Source organism: Falco peregrinus, chromosome 2 (assembly GCF_023634155.1).
Source record: "Falco peregrinus isolate bFalPer1 chromosome 2, bFalPer1.pri, whole genome shotgun sequence".
Taxonomy (NCBI): Eukaryota; Metazoa; Chordata; class Aves; order Falconiformes; family Falconidae; genus Falco; species Falco peregrinus.
This window is the reverse complement of record NC_073722.1, coordinates 72679345-72691437: the sequence shown is the minus strand read 5'-3', so window position 1 is coordinate 72691437 and position 12093 is coordinate 72679345. Positions and strand designations below refer to the sequence as shown.

General features: G+C 48.8%; 1 protein-coding gene across 2 annotated transcripts in view; it reads right to left on the bottom strand.

Moving 5' to 3' along the window:
• Positions 1-799, bottom strand: part of UNC5C (unc-5 netrin receptor C) — a 260978-nt gene extending 260179 nt beyond the window's left edge. Inside the window, exon 1 of one of the 2 annotated variants that reach the window (XM_055796197.1) lies at positions 350-799. In XM_055796197.1, coding sequence (XP_055652172.1) covers positions 350-473 — 124 coding nt within the window. In that variant the 5' untranslated portion in view covers positions 474-799. The remainder of the gene's footprint in view (positions 1-349) is intronic. The other variant, XM_055796196.1, reaches the window with a different exon arrangement.
• Positions 800-12093: the final 11294 nt, after the last annotated feature.

Genomic DNA, 12093 nt, shown 5'->3' with positions numbered 1-12093 from the left:
GTGCCGCTGCCGAGGGACACCCACCCCGCACCGTCCTCCCCACGCACCGGGCAGCCCACCGGGGCGCACCGCCCCCCCGCCCCGCGGGGTCCTGCAGCCCGGAGCCCCCGCCGGCCTCGGTGCCCCGCCGGAGGACGGGGCGCAGGGAAACGCCTGTCCCGGACAGGCTGGGCTCAGCAACGACAGACCCGAGCCAGCGGGGGCGACCGGACCCCCCGGTCCCCGGCGGGGGCCGTCACGCGGGGGAACGCAGCGCTTGCCCGCACACAGACAAAACGAAAATACCGCGGCTGAATCCAGCCCGCACCCGGAGAACGCTCCGGCCCCCTCCATCCATCCCCCGCCTTACCTTGCGCCGCGGAGCCGGGGCGGCTGGCCCCCAGGACGGCCAGGGCGGGCAGGACCACGGTCTGCAGCAGGTATCCCAGTCCCAGCCCGCAGCGGGCCGCCGTCCCCTCCAGCCCCTTCCCCATGGCCGGGGCGGGGGGGGCGAGTCGCGCAGCGCCGCGGAGCTTTTCTGTGCCGCCTCTGCCTCCGCCGGCCCCGTCCCACGGCCGGGCGCGGAGGGGCGCGGAGCGGTGCGGAGCCCCCGCAGGGGCTCAGGCTGCGCGGGGGGCGCCGGGGCGAGGGGCGCCGCTCGTAGCGGAGGGGCAGGGGCGCTGCATGGCCCCGCGGAGGGGCGCGGAGCGGCGCGGAGCCCGGCGGAGCGCTGCCTTCTTCCCGCGGGCGGCTCGGCGCGGCTGCCTCCACCCCGGGGGTGGGCGGGGGCCGGGGCCGGGGCTGGGGCTGGGGAGAGGGGCTGCGCCGGCCGCCTGCGATAAAATGCGAGCGGGAGCGAAGAGCAGACCCAGAGGGAAGGGGGCGGGGGAGCTGGGAGCCACCCGCCGCAGAACCGGCCCCCTTTCGCCTCCCCCGCCCGCGCCCCCTGCGCGCACACCCGCGGGCACACTCGCACGCAGATGCTAGTGCACGCACGCACACTCACACGCTCGCCGCCCCCCGCCCCGGCCCGCCCGGCCGGGAGAAGCCCCGGGAGCCGGGGCTGCGCTGGCCGGACCCCGCTACACCCGTGACTCGCTCTCGTCCCCACATCGTCCCTGTGGGGCTGGCATCCCCCACCTGCGGGGCTCGGGGGGGGGGGGGGCAGGGCCGTCCTCAGGGAGCCACAGAATGCAGGGTGGGGGGCGCCGTGCCGGCCGGGGGCACCCGTCTGCTCCCGCAAGCAGCAGGGTGGGGGGCAGGGGGAGAGGCAGCACCAGGAGGGATGTCGAGAAACTCCCGCCCTTTCCCTGGGGAGCATCTTCCCTCCAGGGTCTCTCTCCTAAGGCTGGGGTCACTCCCTGCCAGACCTTGCCCTCCCTACACCCCAAAAAGTCTCTCCCCTGGCCTCTGCCTTCAGCGTGCGCCCACCACATCTCACTCAGTGGGATGGCAGTGCCCACACCTCGAGTCTGCTGCCTAACCAGGGCTTGCTTGGATTTTACTGTTGCTTTCTAGGGCTTGTTTTGGTTGTGGTTTGGGGTTCTTTTTAAGTCGCCTTTCCTTTTGCAAAGCCCAGGCAGGCTCTGCCCAGCCGTGGCCAGACCCAGCTGCTCACATGCCATGTTTGCCAGTGCCAGGCAGCGGTGGACCCGCAGCCCTCCCCACACCGCAGTACTCTGGGGAGCATCTTCTCCAGCCCAGAAGCTCCCTAGAGCAGGGCTGCGTGCGAGGCAAGGAGCGTTATTTTCCTCTGAGGCACAGCTGGGATCTTCCCAGACACGCTGGCTTTGCCTCCCACCCCTGCCAGGAAAACAGTAGCCGTGTTGCTGATGCTGAGGGAGGGTTTCCCAGGGGCTACAGGAGCAGCCTGCCCCCAGGGAGGCTCAGTCCCACCAGCCCCTGACTTTAATAACCCTTCTTGGGGAATTACTCAGCTGTTCCCATCTCTGGGTTTGTGGGGGCAGGGTTGTATTTTTTTTATTCCTCCACAGCAGCTGACACAAAGCTGCAGTGTGAGAGGAAAGTAACATTCCTGGTTTTTGTACGGGTGGAGAGCAAGAAAAAGGGGCAGTTTTTGTTCTGGGTGGCACACATCAGCATGCCTGGAAGATGCCCCAGAAGGGTGTGTTTCAAGCCCAGCAGGATGATTGACCCAGTAACTCGAAGCAGTCCTGTCCAACTAGAGCACTCCAGCTCTCCATCTCCTGGCTGTGCTACATCTTCTAAGGGGGCGAGTCCTGTCTGCTTCAGACACTGTGGCATAGTTCAGAAAACATTAAGGCTCCACCATAACCTGTGAGTGAAGTCCTGAGGCTGTGTAAGTGGTGGAAAGGAAACTCTCTACTTGCAGCCACGACCAAAGGAGAACGTGACTCCTGAACAAGAGCTTTTTTGATGGCATGGGCTCCCCACACTGACCCCTGACCTCGTGCTCCCTAGCCTTATGTCTCAGGTTGGTAGTCAACAGAGTAGTTCCCCATGTATGATGGTTTGTTTGCCAGTTTTGCCCTAGCTCAGAAAGTTGAGAGCATCTCTCATTTGTTGTGTAGTTACTGTTTCCCCTGTGCTAGGGGAAACTTTGAAGAGGCAAGAAAACAGAGCCCTGAAAAATGTCACATGTGGAAGGTGTATTCATTGCAGCATCAGCCGACGGGCCCATCTACTGCCATGAGGGACGGGGGGAGGGCACGCTTGCTTCTCCATTAAATGGAGTTAATTTATTTTTGATGTTTTGGGGCTTCCCAGGAGTAATACCTATAGTTCCAGGCTTAGTTTCTAGTTAGTAGCTCAGTGACCTCATTAAATAGGTCCAGCCCAATTTCAAGATGATGTCCCTGCAGCCCTGCCCGGGGATCCCTGGTGTCTGCCAAACTGTCAGCCTCTCTGCTCTGGAGTAAGTGCACAGGGGAGCACTGCTGCTCTACAGCCATGACAGAAGTGATGGCATGGGGATCCCAAACTCTCCGCTTGGGGAGAAAGTAAGTTTTATCCCAGTACCCAAGGTGTGGTGGATGACAGAGGAACAAGGGTACTGCAGCCTGAGCTGTTCAGTAATCACTTTCCTACTGGAAGTAGACATACCTTGACCTGGAAGAGATGGGTCAAGCAGCAGCAACAAATACCTAAATAGGGGTCTCTGGAAAACGTGCTTTCAAATCCTTCTGTGCTTCATTATGAGTAACAAAGGGCATCCAAGGATGGTCCATGTGCCTGCATGATGGAGCTTTCTCAGAGGTTGTCCATGCACTGACAAACGGCACATGTGCCTGGACCATCCTTAATGCCACTGCACTGGATTTCACCTATTCAGGAGCCAGTCGGTCCCAAGGGCTCTTTACCTTTCTCTTTATAAGATAAGCAGAATTATTAGCCCAGCTCAACACATTTCAAATTTGACACAGGAGTTAAAGGACTGAGATAATTCAGGGATTTGGAATTATAAAGTGCAAATTGCCTGGATTTATTGCAAAAGTGGTATTTTTCCCTGATAGAACTTGGCTGGGGAGGTGTTTTCCCAGCTTGAAAAAGTTGGTGTTTGAAAAGTTAGTGACTTACAAGTACATGTAGTATAAGTTTACCTTTTTGACACCTTTAAAAATCACCCTTAAAAATCACTGCATAGCCAGCATAAACTCATCTGAAGCAAATATTAATCTCCAGTTTTCATATTTAGACAAAAATACCATGTCAAACAGTTTGCATTGGAAAGTGGATTTAGCAGCCTAACAGGTGTCACCCTAGCTAGTTTTTCAGGGATGTTCAAGAAATTGCAACTCCAAATTAGATAGCCACAGTAAGTGACTATAAAATCTAGGGTAACATTTGAAAGGTTTCTCTGTAACTTTTGTACTTAAGGTTTTTTTAGATGAGAGCTAGGTTCTAAATCAATATGTGAGGTTTTTCACCCCTGCTGCCAACTCAGGAATTTCAAGCTCTTGACAAGCAGTTTTTGAAAGTACAGAGCTGTGAATTTGACTTCAATGTATTTTATTGCCTAAGCATCTGCAGTTGCAAAACAATCAATTAGAAGGCACATTGGATTTGAGAAGTCCTATCAGCTTTCATAATTAATATTGTGAATAGTAGTGTAGGTACCAGGTTTTACTCTAGATGGAAGCTTAGGATCCTCTACATTTATAATGATTTATACAGATCTTTAATTACAGAGCTCAAGGGAAATTATATTTTCTTTTGTTACAATGGCACAGCTCAGGATCACATTACAGCGGGCACTGTACTAAAACGAAGAACCCTGATCCCCATTGCAAAGAGTTGTGAAATTTGATAAATGATTTTAAAGCAGAGGTACTAAGATCCCCTCTGTTACCTGGGACTTCAGAAATGCTGGTTTGAACAAGGGGAGGAATCCCTTCTGTGCATTGATAATTACAAGTAAGATTCAGTAACCCATCCTTGCATTGAGTGTTGCATTCCTGGATGGATACTGTCACCTCTGGGCATCTGGCCTGAGGACTCATTTGTTACACAAGCTTCAATAAGGGGTGCAGAGCCAGGCCCCACATCAGGTGATTATGTTTGATAATCAAGATGTTCTCAGCTTGTGAATTTTGGGTGAAATACACCTAAAGCAGCATGGAGTATTTGAGCGAGGGCTATATTTTGCAAGCTTTTCCACTAACTGTTTGCAAGGTTGGGTAGTGTGTGGCATACATGCCATGAAAGGTATAACACACATCTGCCTTTGGCACTGCTCTTATTTTATGGCAGAGCCCAACACAACACAATCTGAAAAGCAGGTGTGTGTGACAAGCCTCTCACTTCGACATACATACCACAAGCTATCAAGTACTGCAGTTTTCTCTCACAGGTTAGATAGGCAATTACTTCCTCTGTGGTTGCCTGGTGTAATACTGTGTATCAGCAAATGAAACTACCCTTCTGACATCTTACATTTCAAGAGCAATACAACCTCATTCCCAGTAAAACCTTCTGAGCATTTTTTTCACACTGGGAATGACTGGTAGAATTGTGTTCAAGGAAAATTTCTTTCATACCTAGTGAAAACTGATAAAGCAACTGATTGTGTTTCAGCTTCCAAAATCAATACTTTGCTTATTTATGGAACCAGATCTTCCAAAGTTCATCCATACTCATGCACTACACTGGTGTGCTACATTTTCAGTCTCCACATTATATTAGCAAGACCGTGAGTCAACAAAATACATGTCACTACCCACAGAAACATTTTAAACAGTGTTTCACCTCCTAACAGTCATCACTCTGGAACTTTGCTGAATCACCTGGGAGGCCATATGATGTCATGATCCTGTTGCCTTTTCAGGTGCATAGCTCCATGTGTTTAATATATTTATGGCAATGAACAACTTTGTTGTCCTCACTGTTCTTTCAAAGAGTTTGGCTCTTCGTAATATCTGAAGAGGATGTTCTTGAACTAAAGAATCACTTCAAGTAATTATACTAAAGGTAAAGCCAAATTCTGTCCCTGAATTCATGCTGGATACTGTGTACAGCATCCTTTTGTAGCCTACTGTGCATAATATCCTGTTGTAACTTGTGCAAGAGGATGCTGGTGGAGCTGGGGACTCATATGCCTAGGGATTAAAGGTAAAAAGCTCAAAGGTTTTGTTTTCAGTAGTCAGGGGCACCATATTCTCAAACGGCAATGGGACTTGGGCTTCCTGCCCATTTTTGAAATCTGTGTCCTCCAGTTACAGCCAAATAATGCATCTAAACAGCTTTTTCTTTCACGTGAATTATCTGTAAACAGATCACAGGTTTCTTGATTATTTATTCTCTCTTCACATTTGTTTGGTGAATATTTTCTCTGAACAGTTCCTAAGCCATAGCTTGTTCATGCACAATTCATCACCAGCATTTGAAGTTCACTGTTCAAACTGTTCCTTATTCCTATGACATGATACGATATCCAAACATTTCCTATCTACAAATATTTGGTAAAAAAAATAAGAAAGAAAAAGCCCACTCGTTTAGTCTCTGTATTCATTTGCCTGAAAATTCATGGCAGAAATACAAAAGGTGCGACCTATTGCCAATGCGCGCTTGCTGGCAGGCCAGGTGAGGTGTGCTCTGCTGGGTTGCCCTGCAAGCAGGTCGGCAGGCAGGGAGGCAGGCAGGGAGGTGGGCAGGCAGGCAAGCCAGCCCACAGGCAGGCAGGCAGGCAGGGAGGTGGACAGGCAGGCACAGGGAAAGGCAGGCAGGTGGATAGAAAGGCAGGTGGGCAGGCAAGCAGGCAGGCAGGGAGGCAGGCAGGCAGGTGGATAGAAAGGCAGGGAGGCGGGCAGGCAGGCAGGCAGGGAGGCGGGCAGGCAGGGAGGCAAGCAGAGGGCAGGCAGGCAGGAGGACAGACAGGGAGGTGGGCAGGGGGCAGGCAGGCAGGAGGACAGGCAGGGGGCAGGCAGGGGGCAGGCAGGGAGGCAGGCAGGGAGGCAGGCAGGGAGGCGGGCAGGGGGCAGGCAGAGGGCAGGCAGGGAGGCAGGCAGGGAGGCAGGCAGGGGGCAGGCAGGGAGGCGGGCAGGGAGGCGGGCAGGGAGGCGGGCAGGGGGCAGGCAGGGGGCAGGCAGGGGGCAGGCAGGGAGGCGGGCAGGGAGGCAGGCAGGGGGCAGGCAGAGGGCAGGCAGGGAGGAAGGCAGGAGGGCAGGCAGGCAGGCGGGCGGGTGCCCTGGGCCCGCGGCGCAGCGCGGCCAGCAGGGGGCGGTGTGGCGCGCAGCACGGCGGCGCTGCGTTGCGGCCGGCGCTGCCGCGCAGGGAGCGGCCGGGGCGGTGCAGCCCCGCGGCGCCCGGCGCTGCGCCCCGCCGGAGCAAGGCTGTGCGGGCCCGGCCCGGGTAACGGCAGCGGCCCGGGCAGGTCTCCCGGGCGCCGGCCTGAGCCGCCTGAGGGACCTGGGGAGTACGTCGGTCCTTGCCCAGCGCGGTGCCGCTCCCCGCTTGCTCTCTATGTCTGTAGTGCCGTCACACAGCGCCGTCTCTGAGCCGAGCATCGCTGTGGCCGGCGGATGTCAGCCGCTGCCCCGGGATCGTCCCCACCCGTTCCCACTGAACCGGTTGGGGTTTTGTTTGTTTTATTTGCAAAGTACTGATTTCTGATCGTTCAGTTCAGGCTGGGCTTCCCCCAAAGCCCTTCACCGCCACCACAAGGACCCCCTCTCCCGCGTCCTCCTCCTGCATGGGCATCCTTGCCTTCGGGATCTGCTCTGACTCTGTTATTTCATGGATTCTCTCACCTGATACGCTTTGCATAAAGTCACATTAGAAAGAGTTATGATTACCGTATCTTATTAAACCACTTCTTAAGGGAGGAAACCGATAGCACACAGAAAGGAATGTAAAGGAAGAATAAGGTAACTTTCTGGCAAAAGATGTTGAACATCTTTGAAGAAACACAGTTTTTGAGAAACTTAATTGCTAACATAGTGTTTTGTTGCTCTACAATAAGATCTGTACATCTATGCACAGACCCATATAACATCCATTTGTCACCTTCTAGATCAAAAATGGCAGATTTTTAGTTGCGACAGATTTCCTTTGTAGTTCAATATATTGGCAGTTTTGTGCACGAGCTGTTTTGTGAGAACAGATCACATTAAGCAAACTCTGGGAGTCTGAGCACACAGCAACAGCCCCAGCCTTCCCATTTACATCTACTTTGTGAGCAAAAGCAGTCAGCAGGTGGCCAGCAATTGTTTGTGCATCGCTTGTGGTTTTTCCCCTTGGATTTTACTCCTCCCTCTTCTCTTCATTACAATTATTGTTATTATTATTACTTACTTTATTTCAATTATTAAGCTGTTCTTATCTCAGCCCACGGGTTTTACCTTTTTCTGATTCTCCTCCCCATCCCACCAGGGTGGTAGTAGTGGTGAGGAGCAAGCAGCTCCCCAGTACTTAATTGTTGGCTGGGGCTAAAACACAGCAACCAGCTACAAGAACAACAGCCTCACTTTGTTCGGGTTTCCCCCCCCCCCCCCCCCCCCCTTTCTAATTTTGAAACTTGACAAACTACGCTGTTGTATAGTGGGTTCAAAATGCAACTGTCCCTACTAGCCACCCTACTGCACTTTCCTAGAATGCATTTACTCCCACCAGCATGTGGCCAGATTATCTTATTTTACCCAACAGAAAGAAGCTTTCATAGGGTAACCCTCGAATTTCTGAGGGGTGTGCAACAGTAGGAGGAAATCTGCGGTGGTTGTCTGTAACGGGAAGCTTGGCCATGTGTTTTCAGTCTTTTTTTCTCCTCGCCTCTTGGTGGCAGGGCAATTAGAGGCAAAAGATATCCCAGTACAGTAATCAAAGCAAACATTATATAGATTTTGATTGCTCCAAGAATGAAGTCTTTGTTAACTGAAGTAGCTTTATTGATTTGAATGAGGAGATGTATTTATGCTGTTGTGTGAAGTGCTCCAAGCTGTACATATATTTAATACTCATGAATTCAGAGATGGAGTAAAAAAGTTCTGTGTAAAAATGTAGAAGAGAAACTGTATCATTTCCAGAACATTTATTCTAATGTTCTTTTCATAAAGGCAGCTATAATACTCATAGTTATCATTATCATCTTATAATAGACCTTAATGTTTACAAACGGCATAATTTGTTCAAGTCACATAATTAACAACATTCTTGACTGTTTAGCAATAATTAGTTTGTTTTCATAGAAATACTGTTTCATCTATCTGTACAGAGGCTGAATAATGATGAAATAACAAAAGTGTTCAGGCCCACAGCTGAAGATGAAAAGTTTATGAAAACAAAAATTGCCTATAATGACAACATGTGATCCTTTTTTAAGTATGACCTCTAGCTCCTTAAAGTGCATGTTATCCAATGCCAGAAAGTAACTTACAGCGTTTGTGTTACTACAGTAATTTAAATTGACAGCCTTAAGATTTCTTTAACTGAAGACATTATTAGGAATTCAACTGTGCATTTCCTCATGTGCAACACAGATAACATCAAGCAAAACTTGAAAAACAAAGAGAAGATTCCCTTCTGAAGTCTAACTATGACAATGTGCGGTTTTCCTAACACTCTGGAAAAAAAAGGTTTACATTTTCTCCCAAGTAGATGCAGTTATTCTGGGTCTGCTCTTATTTCAGATGAAGTTTCACAGAAATTGACAGAAAGCAGCTCAGGCCCATTGGGAATATGTCATGTATGTGGAAAACTTAGTGCACTTTCACCTATAGGACTGTACTGTAAAGGCAATAGCAAAAGCCTTATGTTGACCAGGGAGCGTTACAGGCTATCTGCAGCTGTCTAGATTATTACGACTTTAATTCCAGACCTACATTTTTATTCATTGTTTCTCTTTTGAGTAACATTTTAAAAGGTAATATCAAGTAAATGGTCCCTTGGCTGTGGCCCCACACAATGCTTTCTCTTATTAGATGTCTCAGATGACCTGTGTTTGAGGATGATTAAAGTATCCTGCGCTGATTTTCTTAGTTCTTTCATTCCGTGTACATTCATAAATTAGTTGATGGCAATCTATTAATAAAAACTTAACATTCTACAGTATCCTCTATAAAATGTTGCAGGATGTTTTTTTTCTCTTTTTCCTCCTTCTGAACTGGAACTATTCACAGACTCTTCAAGAGTCTGATTAGATACAGATTACAATACTGGCTTGATAACAGCCAAGACTTTTGTTTCCTCTCTGAGTACCATGAATTCTAAGATGAGAAGGGATACCTGACCTTCACAACTAAAACATCATTCATTATTTAGTCTCTAGGTTATTAAAAACAGTTCTGAAATGTGGAACAAGAACTTACTACTGAAAAACTGGATATGATGAAGTCCAGTTTTTTGGACCAAACAAAGCAGTACCAGTGATGTTGTTATTGGCAAGAATAACATCCGTAAAAGCTCCGCCTTCTCCAGGCCACAGGAGGTGAAAAAAGGAAGAACGCTACTTTGACAACAAGGTTAGACCATAACTGACCTGTCTGGGGATTCATTGATTTCTCTGGAATTAAATTGTTCCAAGTAGCAACAATGCCAGCTTGTTTAATGACCCATTAGAAAGCAGGTTTTAATGATCAAGTGACCAAGATAGAAGGCACAGGATGGAAGAAAGCAGACATGGGAGGGGGACAAGACAACACATTACCAGGCAGTCTGAAAATTCACAGGGAATGGCAGTAAGTTCATTAACGATTGAAGACCTCTGATGCTTTCTGCCTGCTCTACACGCTCACAAAGATGTCCTGGAAGAGGAAGGCATAAATTGGAACTGAGCAAAGGTAGCATTTTGGAGGCTGCTGGCTGACTTTTTATCCTTTGCATTTTTAACTGATAAGGAAGATTTGGTTACTTTAGAAGGAAAATGAGGAACTGATCACAGTGTACAAGGATAAGCATGTGGGAGGACTGCAGGGGATGGAACACTGTAAAAGTAGCAGGACATTATATATAAGCAGCAAGATCCTCTTTCTTAGAAGAATCAGATAAACAATATGGTCATAACTAGGACAAGATTCACAGTTACAAGCCAAGAAAAGATTTCAAGATTCTTGTTCCTCCACACATCTCTAACATTTCAGGGATTGTCAAAATCCCTCCAGGAGCACAGAACAAAGTAGCTCAAATCCAGCTTTAGCCAGTTTTCCTTTTTTTTATTTTTCCCCCTTTTTCTACACTTCCCCCTTTTCTTTTCCTTTTAATTTTCCTTTTTTTTCCTCCTTCCCCCCCCTCCCCTTTGTTTCCCTCACCCTCCAAAAATTATTTTCCACTTAAATTTACTTTTATTCCACACCTTTCTCTACAAGGAAAATAATTCTTACAGTGATGCAGCTTGAGCTATGGGCAAGTTCTACTTTATCCTCCCCAAAGGAAAGGCCATCAGCTGAGCGTGGCACCCAGGGTCATTGGTATAGCAGGCAGAGAGTCCTCAAAGACCTTGGAGGTCTCAGCTCTAAGGGGTGTTCAGACATGTCTTAACAGCAGAGCCTTTGGCAGCTGGCCTCAGCAGTTACTTACTCATTGACCTTTCCACAGCGATGCCGGGACAGCAGTGGTTTGCACAGCAGTTGTGCTGTGAGCTTGACTGCCTTTGAGTATGCCATGGAAGGTAGCTCTGTGACTTTACCCCTCTAGCCAGATCTTTGTGCCTGGTGGAGCTCCAGGAAGGAGCGCAGGGAGTGCAAAGGAGCCACTGTGCAGTATTATCCCTTTTGGCATGGATTCAGACCTTTTGCTTCCCTTTTAAGGACATTCTTCTGCCCTAGGAGTACCATGTGTTCTTAATGTTTACAAGAGAATTAAGATCTCCAGTGATAGTGGTCTTAGGATCAAGAGGCAAGTCTACATTCAATACCGTGTTTATCCTCCTAGCTGGTTTTCCCAGAACTAGTACACACATTAACGATTCCATAACGTATGAGTAAGATCTGTTTATTCCTTACCACAGCTCCAGCATTAATCATTTGTCCTTCTCCAAACAACCAGTAAAACTTTGTGCCATGGAAAAGTACTAAACAATGTGTAGTGTCTTGGAGCAAGATCAGGCTCAGACCTAGTCTAGACTTAACAAAACAGTTTTGCACAGGGATGTTACACTGCAGTATGGCACTCTGCCCCCAAATAAAGGAGATTTCAATTTTCAGCTGATTATAGAAAGTATTGATAGACCTGTTTAGTCACATGCCTTGCTTTCAACCAGTGATTTTGGAGAAAAGATAATCACAGGCATGCATATGTAACTATATAAACAATTTTGAGAACACCAGGTTATTTGTGTACTGCTTTGTATCCAAATTATAGAAAGAATATTATAAGCTGGGAAGACCCCTAAAATTTTACAGTGCTGTAGAAAGCTGCAAGACCAGAGCTAATGGAGTTTCTTGGGTATTGGACTGGTGTCACACTTACTCTTTGCTGATGAGTGGCATAATTGAGAAACCTGTGCCAGCCTGAGGATTTATGATAGGAGGAAAAAGACATTTTTAGATCACTGCATCTAGCTGATTCATTTTGAAGCACTGATAAATAGACACAGTTGGTGGTGGAACTAGAAGCTGAGCTGCCCTTTTTTTGCTGTCTCCTATCAAATATTCATACAAGGTGAAGGTGATTGGTATCAAGAGGCATGAACTGAAAGCAACTGGA